The 15,917-nt window shown below is 33.7% G+C and overlaps 1 protein-coding gene across 3 annotated transcripts in view; it reads right to left on the bottom strand.

Moving 5' to 3' along the window:
* Positions 1-15,059, bottom strand: part of LOC106458763 (diacylglycerol kinase theta-like) — an 85,470-nt gene extending 70,411 nt beyond the window's left edge. For all 3 annotated transcript variants that reach the window (XM_022385081.1, XM_013918312.2, XM_022385080.1), the window contains exons 1-2: positions 14,580-15,059; positions 5,337-5,416 (exon numbers count right to left, since the gene is read on the bottom strand). In XM_022385081.1, the coding sequence (XP_022240789.1) occupies positions 5,337-5,416; positions 14,580-14,781 (282 nt within the window). In that variant the 5' untranslated portion in view covers positions 14,782-15,059. The remainder of the gene's footprint in view (positions 1-5,336; positions 5,417-14,579) is intronic.
* Positions 15,060-15,917: the final 858 nt, after the last annotated feature.

Raw genomic sequence — 15,917 nt, 5'->3', positions numbered from 1 at the left:
AAGCAATATGGATCAATTTTTGTACCAACTTTAACAAAGTAACCGAGGATAAATCTCGGGAAACTGAAGAAACCCAATGAATAAAAATTCATTGTCCAGCACCTCTAAAGGCATTATGTGCAACATAACATTTCAAGGCCCTCACTAGACATAACAAAAAATTGGGATCCGTTCTGTCATAGAAGTGAGAAATAGAGGTCAGACGAATCATTGAAGAGGATTTATCCCCTTCCCTGGTTGCCAGCATCCTAGGTGAGAAGGACCTGTCTGGGTATATGAGGACAAACAACTCCACCTGGTAATGTCTGCAGGTACATGAGGCTAAGGGCTCAAACGTGTGTTGAGAAAAACCAGGTAATACCACCTTAATATCCCAGTTAGGTAACTGAAATGGTCATTTGGTATGAATGATCCGAAATGACCTAAGGAGACCTGAGAGCACTGGGGACATGTAATTTTCATCTCAAATATACAGCTACCTTATATAAGGCGATTGTGAAAGATGCAAAACCCTTGTCAAAGATCCAGGTCAAAAAATGAGTTATGGTTGACACTTCTGGACGAAGTGGGTTCAACCTCCTCGCAATACACCATTGTCATTGTTGATATGTGTGCTATTTCCATTTAAAAATGTCCATCATGGAACTACGAAAAGACTGATACAGATACATCATATCCTTAGAACTTAAACAAAGGACAGCATAACGTCCATGCATGAAGCTTGAGCTTCAAGATAGCTGGGTATATGATGTCAAATTGTGGCTGCCTCAACAGAGATGGCCAAAGGGGAAGTAGTGAGCACTCCTGAACGTACTGCAGAGATGTAAACCAAGGTTAACTGACCAATCCAGTGCTGTCAACAGAAGGCAACAAGGTTTAAATGAATCATAGCTAGTACTCAGAGTAACTTACGAATTTGTGGGAAGGTAGAGGTGTAATTCTGTCAGTCCTGGCTGAATGCACCTATTGCCAATGACTGAAGGTGAGGTGCTGGAGACCAAAATGTCAGTATTTGAGTGTTTCAATGAGTGGCAAACACATTGATCATCAGTGTTTGGAACTGCAAGCAAATCAAATGGAAAACCTCATGTTGTAGCATCCATTTTGTTTGGAGAATCTGGCTGAGTCAAAACAATTGAGCTGCCACCAAATTCATCACTCCAAGAACATACCAAGCTAGCAGGATGATATGATGGGAGTGGGGCCAAGAAAGAAGATCCAAGGCTTGGAATCAAAATGACCTGGACCGAGTGCCCCCTTGACAGGAAATGAAAGACATCACAGTGGAATTGTCAAAGTGAAGCATGATAATCACCCTTTGAACAGCAAAAAAATTGTAAACATTATGTAGGGAAGCCTCGTCATCCATCCATAGGCTCTGAAATTCCTGACTGTTAAGATATGCACCCCATCCCTTAAGCGATGCATCCATGAAGAGATGGATCATTGGATGAGGTAGCAACATAGGAACATTTATCCTTGTATTGTTCTGATCTAATCACCACACAAGATCAAAGATGTTGATCCTGAATAAGGAGACTGGGGAATCAAGTGAATCACTGTTCATGATCCATTGGTCACGAAGAGACAACTGAAAGGATCTCATGTGCATTTATCTTGAAGGAATGAGAGATTCAAGTGATGTCCACATCCCCAAAAGAGAAAGAAACATCTGCACAGTGGGATAAGGAGAGGTGAGTAAGAATCGGACTGCCTCTTCCATAGTGTGGAGCCGGATGGAAGTCAGTTGAACTATACTGAGATACGTGTTGAAAAAGACACCCATATGGATGATATATTGTGTTGTAGTGAAAATAGATTTCTTGGCTTTGATAATAAAGCCTGCTGTGGTTGCTTCTGAAAGCAGAATCTGGGTGTGATGTCCCACCAACAGATGAGTAACCAGTCATCCATGTAATGGTGTGTGCACAGACCTAGGGAATGGAGGTGAGGAGAAAAATCTTGTATGATTTGGCAGAAAACATATGGTGCCAATGCTAGTCCGAAGGGCAGAGCTCTGAACTGCAGCACCTGACTCTTGTGAACAGATTGTGGTGGAACAACTCCATTATGGGAACATGCAGATAGGAGTCAGTGACATTGAACTTAGTCATCCACAGTCCTATTAAAAAATGCCAATGCAGAGTGAGGCGTGACTCCATCGTGTACCTTGGAAGATCTAGGAATTGATTTAGACAAGAAAGATTGAGGACTGTATGCCAATCTCCTGTCTTCTTGGGCACAATAAACAGATGGGAATAAAATCCTGAAAGAACTCTCTCCACTTCCCCCTTGACCAACAAATCTCTGATAGCCCTAGAAGAAAGTTCCAAAATCTGAGGATCTATGGAATGCAGAAACACTACAGGTTGGATGGATTATGGTGGTAAAGATGTGAACTGTATAACTAATCCTGATGCAAGAACCTATAGTACCCATGGATCCATGGTAAAGGTTTTCCACACATCCAGAAATTCTTGGAGCCGAGCCCCCACAGACCCCAAAGGCATAAGGTCGTCACCCCAACCACTGGCAGCATTCTGACTGAGTAGAGGAACCTCATGGATATGGATGGAATCTATTCTAGGTACCAATGGATCAAGCAGTTGATGTTGGGGTTCACATACGAGTGGAACTATGACCCCCTTTATGAGCCAGGGAAAGTCGATAAGCCAACAACAACAACAGGGATGAATGGAGATGGGAGACATCTACCACTGATTCCAAAGACTCTAGAACACCCGCAAAAATCAAGGGTCGGAGAAAGGGGGCCTCATGTAACTCCTTGAGGGCAGCAGCGGGAAGATGAGTGCCATCCAATAACACATCTCTACCCCACAAATCCCAACAACATACCAGCCAAGAGACTAGGGAGAGTGCAGAAGCTGACAATCAAACCAATGTACATGCTAATAATGGTCCTAACTTGTCATCAAACTGATGTGGCAATTGCTGAGAGGCTTCTGACAAAAGTTGGAGGGATGATAAATATCTTAGCATTGTAGTTGGGGTCAGACAAATCCTAGAAAATTGTGATATATTCAGGTTGACCATAGATTCCGCTCTGGAACCCTTTTCATACTTGAAAATTTTAATATTATATTATTTTATTGATTTTGTTATTATTTATTGAAAGTCAATTAGTACATTTACTTTTGTAATTTATTACATAGTTACAAGGCTGGCATGACTGAGTGTATAAGGAATGCTTCTTCGCCGGCATCTGCTCCATGATCAGAGTTGTGTGTTTTCGAGATGTGCCAGTGTTAATACAACTTCCACCTGGACACAAATTTAGGAAATTTTGGCTTGTTTTGAATTTCACGCAAAGCTACACAAGGACTACCTGCACTAGCCATCCCTAATTTAGCAGTGATAGTCTAAAAGGATGGCAGCTAGTCAACACCACCCACCACCAACTCTTGGGCTACTCTTTTACCAATGAATTGTAAGATTGACTGTAACATTATAATGCCCCCATGGCTGAAAGTGTGAGCATATTTGGTGATGGGGATTTGAACCTAAAACCTGCATATTGCAAATCAAGCATCCTAAACACCAGGCCATGCCAGGCCCCATTTAGGAAAGTAAGAGATGTGATATAACAAATATAAGACATATACAATGTTGAAAAAGTAAATTTATAGTTTATTTAACACTAAAGAAAACAGTTACATAAAATTGTAAATTAGAAGCATAACACAATGTAAAAGGAATAAATTTACACTTTATTTAACACTTCGCTTTGGTCAGCAGTTCAAAATTAGGGGCAGTGGCTGGTAGTTTTACCAGTTTTATCATAAGTCATAAAAAATACATATAATGCACTAGCAGCTGAAAGAGCTGTGGTGGAAATGGGAATCAAACTCAAAGGAACTTTGAATTACTATGTCCTAATCACCAGGCCATGCTGAACAAATTTGAATTAATAAAGAATAAGAATGATAAATCATAATAGTAATATTTAGTTTACTTGGATAATTGAAATAATCAAAAACAGTAATAAGCAAAAACACTAATCTCAATTAATTGATTGTTATCACAAGTCCTGTGGTGTGGTTAGTCACCTTTGTATTGTTAATGTTTTCATTTTATTATTAAGAAAGCATCTTCTATGATAATGCACAACTTATGGAATTATACTCCCAAATAAGAGCTACATCTTTTTCAGAATTGTCATTTACCACATTCAAGTGTTGAACAATCTGTAGTGCCTCACTCTAGTTCTCTCTGATCTCCCATGACTTGGGGTCATAATCCAGAAATCCAAACAGAATTTAGAGGTACCCGAAGAAACTTGTTGTGTCCTTTGTGACAAAATCTTCAACTGACATGTCCTTAGATTTCTTGATATTCAGTTGGATACATTTTAGAGGTTCATCCATGAATTCCTTCTCATTTAATGACTTTACTATTGCTTGTTTTGTATTTGTAGACACAGCTTAATCAATGAATGCCAAAACAATGAGTTACTCTCTGAGATACAGATGTCTAGCAAATGTTTGACAGGCAGATTCTAAAAGAACAGAATTCATCTTCTTATACTAAACAAGACATAGTAAGAAGTTAAGGTCATTGCTAGGAATAGAAATGGCAACAGGAGCAGTGAACCATGCTCTAAGATAGACTTGAACAAAGATGCAAGTGCCACAGAGTCCTTACAGCCAGTGAGCTTTAACTGTTCCATAATCATCCAGATCTTGAGAGCATATAATGCCTTGGCCATCCATTATGCATGATGCAGTGCTATAAACCACATACTATGAAGAGGGATAATACAAAGAAAAATTATGTCTAGTTGAAAAAGCTCTCAATAATTGTCTCTAGGTTGGCTGGACTTCATGAAGCTGTCTTGTAGCAAACCCAATGACATTGTCCTTAACTTCCTTTATAGCTTCTGCTATTTCATCATGACCAGCTGCAGTTTTATAACTTGACTGGTCCACGTATTCCCAAAATTACTGGAAGAGTTTGAAAATTGCAACATCTAGACAAGAGGATAGCCCCATACATTCTGAATGATGTGGAATACTTTGGAATATTTCAGAATATACAGCAATATTCCATAATAATATGTTAGAACATTCAAGAATCTAAAACTTTCTAGAATTATTTTGAATATTCCAGTTTATGCAAGTATAATGTGGCTACAAAGAAATATTTCAAACCCCTTGAGCAGCCCCAAAAAGTTACTCAATATGGATAAAATTTGGTGTGAATTATTTATATATTGGAACAAAATGAGGGATGAGTATTGTAAACCAAAACTTCAGAAAATAAGAACCACCCTAATGTACATTATCTAAAGAAAGCACAGTAAATTTAAATTGACCTACCTTTAAAACGTGAATGGCATTTGTAGAGCAAGGAGATACAACCGTTTTCAGACAGCGATCATGAACAACAAAGTTGCAAACTGTAAGAAAGACTAAAAATTACCACATAAACTATTAAATTGAAACCTTTTTTTAAAAAACTTTAGGCTCTCAAAAATGGGTCAAAGGTTACAAAATACTAAACGTGCTTTAAAATGAAACTATTATACATGTACAAAAAATATGAACAAGAAGCTTGGAGCCTATCTCTCTCATTCATCATTCTTATAGGAGATTAAAAAAAATTTTTTGAAATTATTATGAAGGTAAACTATAAAACTTCAACACACTAGCTTTTAAAATAATTGGCCAAAGAACACAATGTTTGGCTTATAGAGGAAAAGGGACTGTTTGTTTGTAATTATGCACAAAGCTACAGAATGGGCTATATGTACTCTGCCCACCACGGGTATCGAAACCCGGTTTCTAGCATTGTAAGTCCACAGACATACTGCTGTGCCACTGGGGTGGTGGTGTAAAAGGGACTGAAATGAGCAAAAAATATTTTCAAGTTTCTAGTTTTCTCCCACTTAGATTAACATTTCAGTAGAATTTTGATATTCTTCATGATGTGTACAATAAAGAAATTTGCATCAAATATTATACATTTCACACATAACCAATATAATTCATAGTTTATAAAGAAATATTTTTAATATGGTAATCCAGATTTTTCTATTAATTGCCACAAATATATACATTTCCTTTACAATTTATAATATATAAATATTTCAAAATATGGTCAAAGCTGCTTACTGACAACTGCTTGGTTCCCCAGAAAAAGTTGGTAATAACCAGATATTGATATAAATATGAATGACTAGATAAGGAAATGCACAAAGAGGAGAAGCTGCTTGGAAGAGTCCTACTATCACTTCTCATGGAAAGAACAAATGATAATTGCTTCATGTTGGCCAGTGATAATGAAAGCCAAACAAACTCAAATATTAAATGAATTATTACAATGGATGAACTTTACAAAGGTTACATAAACAGCAAACTTGTTTTAAAAATAATCTGTTATCATTTTCTGCTCCGTACAGTTCATAATTTGGCTGTATATATATGACCCTCAATGGTCCTCAGGAAACCAAACACTGGATCCCCAAGAATCTTTTGCTGCACAAAAAAACTCACAATGTTTGAGATAGCTAATGATCATCTTCTTTATCACTGTCCACAGCCTTAGCAGGATCCTAATGGAGTGACTCAGAATCAGCTGCAACCTTCAGTAGCTCACCATCACTAATCTTGTTAGTTTTGGGTAATGACTCATCAACTGATACAGCCATTTCACCCCCCCCCCCCATGACATGTTTGGTGAGAGAAGAACACCAGGATATCATCAGCTTCAGCAAGTTTCAATTTATATATTTTCTTTGCAGGTTTTGCTGACATTCAACCTCCTTCACAGTGTAAGTTTGATCATCAGAGTTTTGAATAAAAACAAGTTCATTCAAAAAACTTTTTAAATATTTGTATTTCGTTAAAATGTGACATTTTTAATAGGGGTGAATACTTTTGCAATGCACTGTATAATATAAAATCAATCCTATCAAGCCTCTCCAGACGAGTCACAGGTCATCGAATTTGTTGACTCATATTCAAAATTTTATTGAACTACTATTTCATGAATTTATGTCATTAAGTTTGGTATCAAACTGTGGATTATAATACAATTTTAGTATTATACATTATTTAATTTCTTAATTTAAAAGTAAATATTAAAAAACACAGTTAAATATCAATTTTTGTGTGTCATGTGATATGTTGAATGCAGCACTAGTTCAAATTAGACGTTTGTGATGTCAAAATACTAAGTCTATAGTTTGGTATGAATTAGGAACTCAAATTACTGATATTGACAAGCTAGAATATAAAATAAGAACCTCTTATCTTTTCTATTTGCTAAGATATTGCTCTTGTAATAAATCAAACAAAGTGCCCCCGATCACTTCTTTCCATTATTGGAAATGGTCCCTCATATACACTTACTTCAGTATATGACATGTGAATAACCAATCGAATGCTCAGAATGTCCCCTAGTGGCTTTCTCAGCCATTTTCATGTGTTAGGACACCATCTCTTTCTTTTGAACCAAGATTTTAAGGATGTAGATTGTGTCTTTAGTATGCTCAAAATTTAATATTGTTTTAGACCCAAATATAGCTTAGATACTAAGCTCGATAAATTATAGTGGAATTCTAAAGTATCGATATAATAATTTATGATTTTTTGGTTATTCAACTGTATATATAAAATTATTAACCTAATAAAATTATTTCGTTTCATATCCTCCACATGTGCAATTTTAAAAGGCTTAGTAAACCATGACAAGTAGCAACCGAGTACAAAGGTTATAACTAGAAGAGATAATTGTTTGTTTTACTTCTATATTTACTGTTCTATGTTTTAAAAAAAATAAGTTTAAGAACTAATTTCAAAATAGTAATAATCTATATACATATATAATAATGGATATTTGACTATTTTACAAATTACTAGTCTACTAAAACACAGCCAGGTCACTGTGTAAAGATTAAAGGTCAGTTTTATATTATTGGATAAGGTAATGTGTGCATGTGTACTACATCATCAGATAAAACACAAGTTTACAAATCTAACAAAAAAAATAATAAGACAATCTATTTAAAAGCAAAGTTTGCATCTAGTCTTCCAAAGCTTAAACCTACTACTCCTTATATTCAAGTTTGCTTTACCAACCTTTTCATTTCACCATTCAAAATTACAAGCAACAGGAAGACTATCTATGTCCCTACAATTCCGATCCACTTTAAAAGTTCCTACTAATTTACCTATATCATTCTAGAAGCTTGATCACGGTAAAGGGACCATGACTGTACACAGTACTCCAAATGAGTTTTCATGACTTGAACTGATTTTATCATAATTTCAATTACTGGGTAGATGGAATTATCAAAAACAGTAAACACTAGTTGATTACTTTCATGAAATTAATCAAGCAATTGTAAGTTTGACTAATAAATTACTTTACTACACTAATCAATGTAATCAATGCTTGTAGGTAATCATATATATGTTACTCCATGTTACTGTCCAAGAAGCTATCCAATTCGTTAACACAGAGAACTACTAAAATCCTAACATATACTGTATTTCTGAGGGGTTACTAATCACATTTTGCCAGTCAGAAAAAATGACCTTTTATTTCCAGTTCTTGCTTTTTTTACCACAAAAGCCAATTTTCTACCCACTTTTTAAATTTTATAATAATTACCTCATCCAACTAAGGAATTAACTTTTTTGTGCAGTTCTTATCAAAGACTTTTTGAAAGCCAAGTTCAACATCACTGACTCAGATAGGCTCATCCAAAAAGGCCAAGCACTATTAAAAACTCAAAACTGGTTGGGAAATAAATTTTCTAAAACCATGCTAAATCATTAATTACTCTTGGCATTACTGAATACTTTAATATACTTTACAAACCAGTAAGACAATGGCTTTTTAAACTTAGACACAAAAGAGAAAAATCTTAAACAAATAATAATGAAAATAAAAAATTGGTGAAAAATAAATGTTCTATAAAATGAATATGCTATAATCTAAAAACAAACTATAAATTAAAGTACATAGGTATGAATCAATATAATGCAAAACTACGGAATTATTAGCTCAGATGTTAAAGAAAAAAACAATGAAAAGGGAAAAAGAAAAAATGGAACAAACAAAGGCCATATACTGTAGCTACAGCTAGTTTGTGAAATCACACACTGTGGCCACATGAAAAGCACAATCCAGTGGTGATAAAGTATAAAGGTGGCCATGTCGAATGTGAAGTGACTATTTAGAAAGGACCTCCAGTTTTTACTTTTATGTAGTGGTAGAAGATTTATAACATTTCAAGGTACAGTAAACTAATTATTTATATTAAGTAAGTTTGAAAATAGCAAACCCTAAGTTATAATAGTCCGTGAAATGTGACTGTTAGGTGTTATTTATGTTATTGTTAACCCTAACCTAACTCTACAAAATAAACATGAAACATGTACTACAAATACCCAACCACAGAGCATAATAATAACTCATTATACTTTAATCTTATCAATAAATATATTCAGTTATTGCTACCAATAAAAATATATAGGGTTAAGCTATTTCACTTGATAAACATTAGAAATATAAAATGTGTGCTGTAGAATAAGTTAACATATACTGAGGAGGATGATCCACTTTATTCAGTTATTGGGCAATATTCTATAAATAATACATTGTTTTGCATACAATCTACAGTAAAAAAGCAAAGACAAATTCAATGTGTCATAAAGCAGTTTTAATATTTGTGATATAATGTCAGCACCATTTCTTAGTATACTAGTTTATGTAGATCTGGAAAATACTAAATTTAAACTTTATTTGAGGCATGGCCACTATAAACACTAAATGATATTTGAAGTTTTCCAAAACTATATAATTTGCTATAAATTGATGTATTATTTATCTATGTAAAGCTTAACTTTAATTTTTCATTTCTGCTTCTTTAGATGCCTTGAAAATGTGTTCCTGGTTGTGATTCAAACTTTAAAAAATTAGGAACATACATCAATGTATTCTCCTTTCCTAAGGAATTCCATCAGCAACTAAAATGGATAAACTTAAAGATTAAAGATCAGTTTGAACAAGAGTTCTATGATAGTGTGTATTCAACATTTTAGTGAAAGATTGATTATTATTGAAGATAGTGCAACAAAAGATGATAGAATTATATTGGTTGTTTCAAGAAGGTTTCCAAATCAGCCAACATATTTGACATTTAAACTACCCCCTAAGCAAAACTCCCTGGGGCAACAGCACAGAATGGAGTAGAATTTGCAAAATGGTATAATAAAGACATTGTTAATTCATTTGTCTGATTTATCAGTGAATATGTGGAATAATGACAGGAATATTTAAGTGATGAAATTCAAATGAATGTTGGGACCTATCCAAAAGTGTGATAAATGGACAAAATTTGATTGTTTAATTAGCCATTTAAAATCATATTATATTACATATTCATCACTAAGCCCAGCAGAAATGCTGGTGTGCAACAAATTTAATTGTAGAATGTACAGAAATACAATGTAGTGAAAGTGAAAATGATAATATATGGTTGAAAAACAAGAAAAAGTTAACATTTCTCCAACAACAAATTCATTTACATATTAACAGCAAGCCTAAATATGCTCCTGAAATGTCAATAATATGGGCAAGTAGGAAAAAAAAAGTTATTATTTTCCTGTTTATACTTTTAATTACTTTGATAACTTGTAAATTCCTTTGAAAAAATCTGTAACACACTGCACATGAGCAGTCACTAGGCAAACATGTTATAAGGTGAACAAGTCTAAAAAAAAATAAAGGTGGTGAGAAATTTTATTAATATTTAGTGTAAGGCGGCAGTGATCACATGACACGGAAGTGCTGGGCAGGCAAAATGAGTCCTACTGCAGCTACAACCCTGATGTTAAGAAATGTATTTACTATAAAGATGGTAGGCCTGAGGGAACCTCATGAAGTACCAATGATGATGCAACAATAATTCAGGCTTTCATGACAGCCTGAGTATTATCCAGAAATAAAGTTGCACAGGTTCTTTTTCCAGTGCAAAATGCAAAGGCTAGCCATCTATAGAATTTAACTTTGAAAGTGCTTTTGTAGTGCATGAAGCTAGTTATTGTGTATTGTCTTTGATTTCAGACAATTAACAGAATTAATAGTAACATGATTGAATTGTTATGTGGTGAAGAGATTAATAAATGTAGTGTTAAAAATCCATATGATCCTGACCACAAAGTATTTTTGTTGTTTGACACTGTTTACCTATTAACTGGTTGAATCAAGCAAAACCTACAGATCAGTAATTTACAATACCCATGTTTGATAATGTGAGTATATCAACTGTAGCTAGTTTGCTTCATTTAAGAGAGATTTACTTTAAGGAACAAAATGATTATGTGAAGTTAGCATCCACTTTATCAAAAAAAAAGTACTTTGCTCAACAACATTAGAATGCCAAAATGTACTTTATGTAGTAAGACTGTTTGATGAAAAGAATATAGCAGCATAAAGATTTTCGAGAATGAACTTAGTCATGATTTGTGTGGTACTTTACATTTTATGGAAATGATTTTGAGGTGATGAAAAAAATAGTGAATGTGAAACACATTCATGAGATATCATGTCATTGTACTTGCTCTATTAATGAAGATAATCTCACATTTTTAAAGCCTGGGAGAAGTTAATAGTGACCTCTACTTTTACTGGTTCTGCTAACAAAGTATTTCCAAGAATAGGAAAGTTGTCAAGAAAAACTTCTTAAGCTTTAAAGCATACATCACAAACACTTGTTACACTATTAGAATATTTATTAAATGATATGAAAGCTACCTATGTGTTACTGGGGAAATTTCAAACTAACAAATCAGAAGCTCAGTTTGGTCAGTATCATCAAATGAGTGGTGGAGACTTATCTTGTACCTGTTAATCCAATTTTAATACCAGAAAGAAAATTGAAGCTGATAAGTCTGATCAATTTAAAATCAGCTATATCAGGAGAGTTTCAACTAAATCAAATTAAACTTGTGCAGAAAATTAAACTGATGTGGATATAGATCAGTTCTTTGAAGATGTTTTCTCAGACTATGCAAATTACTAATAGTAATATGATGGCTTTAATCTATATATATATCAGGTTACGTGGCTTAAAGTGCATGAAAAAAGTTGCTTGCATAAAGTATGTTTAGCTTCTGATAGAGAATTACAAATTGAGTGCACTAATGATGATTATCAAGATATATGCAAGTGATTGACAGGGGAAGGTTAAATTGACCTACAGAGTTCACTCTCCTAGTTAATGAAACTACTTTTCAAGTGTTTCAAACCCTCATTTAAAATCTAAAAATCAAAGAAAGTTGGTGATTTAGTTGGTAATGCAAAAACTAGAAGCAAGTAATGTTGTTTCAGATGGTATTTGTGTGTGTGGTAAATCTTTGCCAGTTTTAACTGAGTAATGCATTACAATTATCACAAATGTTTTGCTAAATAACTTTTGTAAACAAAGAAATGACAAGCATGATGAAGTTAAAAAAGAACAGAAAACTAGAAACTTTAGCAATAAAAAAGTAAGTCCTAAGTTAAAACAAGTCCAGCACACTTTAAAGCATCATCATTTAATTAATATGATTATTATGTGGTTGCTAGATGTATGATTATTGTGTTTGTTTATTATATCAAAATGTGTTATCTATTGAGAAATTATAGGCCTTTATGTATAATTTTGTGTCAAACGATCACTAGATAGATTAGATTTTGAACATGTAGGTAAGGTATTTATATTTTAAACACCACATACCATTTTCTCTTGTGATTTACTGATGTTATAAATTAAATATTAAAACTTTGCTCATGTATTTTTTATTCAATAAATGTTTTAGATAGTTGGAATAACATTTATTTGTATTTTAAGACACAATCACACACTAAATACTTGTCCTATTTGGTCATTCAGTGTTTTGTAATGTAAAATGCTAGTAATTAAAGAGGCCAACATTTACAGGTGAATACATGTCACTGCCATACAATACCAACATATGCACTTTTGACACCAGAAAATTGTGAAAATAACAGAAAAACCTAAAACTATCAATGTCTTTGGTTCAGACCTGCAAAAAGGTATCTTTGTACCAAATGCTATGCAAGTTGGTTGACATGCATGTGAATAGTTCATAAAAAACCCAAGTTGTGCTTTCCAAGCTAAAATATTGAGCAAAAGACAAAAATTCCAAAATTGTCTATATTTCTGTTTGGGACCTGTAAAAAAGTATCTTTGTACTAAATCCCATGTAAATTGGCCAAAATATGGAGGAGTAAATGTCAAAAAACACTAAAATTATGTTTTTTGTGGCATCTCCCCCTCCCTCTACAATTACTAAAAAATGGGCAAGTCCAATATTTTGTATGCCAATGTGTTGGTCACACAAAAACTTATATTTGTGCCAACTTGCATTTTGATTGCTGTAAATATAACTGCCTAGGGATGTTTTACCTTTGACTTCATAAAATCCTTAAAAAGGGTTAAATAAAAAAAAAAGGAAAATGTGTCTGGACAAATCGGAACAATGTGTAACTCTACCAAGTTTCAAGTAAATCTGCTGAGAAGAAATAATGGTAGATGAAAATGTGTTTGGAATAAGAAACAACAGAAAAACGTTATGTCTATCTGTGGAGACATAATAATTCTTCTTTCCTGAATTTTGTAGTATGTCCAATTTAGGAAATAGCTTAAAATATATATATCACATCTGACCACAATTTACATAAATTGTATTATATTTAATTGAAATATACAAATATACAATAATAAATAATCTGCAAAAGAATTACATACAACCAGAGTCGACCCTCGTGTGATGTCACGGTTGGAAGTCTCAGACCATTAGTATCAAGACAGCCTTGTACAAGCAAACATGCTTATAAAGCTTCAAAAATGGTAAGCTAAGAATTGGACCCACGAAAGTTAAGACAGAAAACAGACATCTTAACTCAAAACCAAAGACTGAAAATTACACATTATCATTGCACAAATATAAGCAATGTCACCAAAACTTTAAAACAATAAAAAAATCATAAAGCAGAATAAGATAACAGACTATAAGTGAAATAAAATTGTTCAATAAAATATACATATAACAATCAAAACTAAAAGATATGTGTGAGAATTTACAAATACTGATCAAATAAATAACAGTAACTTTGACAGTAAAGTTAGCAAGTTACTCTCCAGATAATAACATTTTATTTCTATCAACTCTTCACCATTGCAGCTTTATCAAGGCTAGTAGTAGTCCTCATGATGACATAATGGCAAAACATTGGCATAAATATTTTATTATCTGGAGAGTAAATGACGTTTTTTATAACTTTATTGCCAAACTGTCTAGATCACCCCACTCCAGTATGCACTACAAATTCTACAGAAAAAAAAATTAAACGCTACACAATTATAAATATAATCATAACTCAAAATTAAAACATTTAAGTTCAAAGACAAGCTTAAACACTCAATTCAGCTTAAGTATTAATATTATTACATATTATACTTGTACTTTGTAGTAATTAAAATAATAGTTTATACTAATTACTATTCAGTGACGTGACAGTATTCTATTTCTACAGTAGCTAACCTTCACAAATATATCCTTGTCCAATTAGTCCCCATAACATATCTGTACAATGATGACAGTACGTAGGCTTATGAAATGTCTTCTTTACAAAAAAATGACCATGGTGACCCTGTTCGTAATCTGCAAATGGGACCACTTCGGTAGTTGGGCTGGGGTCATCACTAGGCCTAATGCCCATGTTAGGCCTAAAGCTAGAAGCCATATTGTTCCACCTGATCCGAAAATATGCCACCGCTTGCAAAGCCAGTGGTTCTGACTTAGATTTCTCCGATTTAAATTTCGCAGGATTAATAATCACTTTATTTTAGCATATTGCAGCTTCATAACTTAATGAAAAGCACCGTTCGTTTACGGTGATTTTCGCCAAGACACCCAAAAATATGCCATTAATATTTGTCAACTTTGACTTCGAGAGTAGAATATCCGCCATTACATCGTTTACCCCACTGCTGAAACTCCGCGAAGCCAAAATTCTCCTATCAAAGGAACTGCGGCGCTTTAAAATCATTCCTTTGACAAGTTTGTTTCAAAAGTATTTTGAAAATATTTTACTTTACACGAAATATTATTTTAAATTACACCGAAAATAATAATTATTACTTAATCGTTTTAATATGTATATATAACATCTCACTATAGAGTACAGATGATCATTACTACTAATTTTTACGACTAAACTAAATCTCCAAAAACATTTATTTACTCTCCAGCTTTGGGACTAACGAGCACCTCTTTATCAGGGGTTGATAGTATAAAAGAATCAACATATAACTGACTGAAATTTGAGTTTGCTAAACATGGCTGAATCTCGTGAATTATTATTGACTTTATGGCTGGAAATTTCATAAAAATTTAAAGGGACAAAAAGGAGCTTATTATCCCCAAAAGGATGTCCCTCTAGCTCCCAACTATAACCACCTTTTACTACTCATGTATTTATCCAATCTTTTCTTGAACTCTGTTAAATTTTCTGCCTCCACCACTCTTGCAGGCAGCTCTTTCCAAAAGCCAACCACCCTATTTGAAAAGTAATACTGTCTAAACTGCAGACGACTCCTACGCTACCAAAATTTGAATTTATGCCCCCTTGTTCTATCGTTTTCCTGCTGACCACAAAAACGTTTGATGGATCTATATTATCAATACCCTTAATAATCTTAAACACTTCAATCTAATCCCCTCTGACTATTCTCCTATCCAAACAAAACAAATTTAGAGATTTTAGTCTCTCCTCATAGGACAATCTCACCATCCTAGGTATCATCCTAGTGGCTCTTCTCTGAATCTTCTCCAACAATTCAATGTCCTTCTTGAGGAAGTGAGCCCAAAACTGTACAT

The sequence above is a fragment of the Limulus polyphemus genome, unplaced genomic scaffold (genome assembly GCF_000517525.1).
Source record: "Limulus polyphemus unplaced genomic scaffold, Limulus_polyphemus-2.1.2 Scaffold511, whole genome shotgun sequence".
NCBI lineage: Eukaryota > Metazoa > Arthropoda > Merostomata > Xiphosura > Limulidae > Limulus > Limulus polyphemus.
Note: the sequence above shows the minus strand (reverse complement) of the source record. Positions and strands in the feature narration are given on the sequence as shown.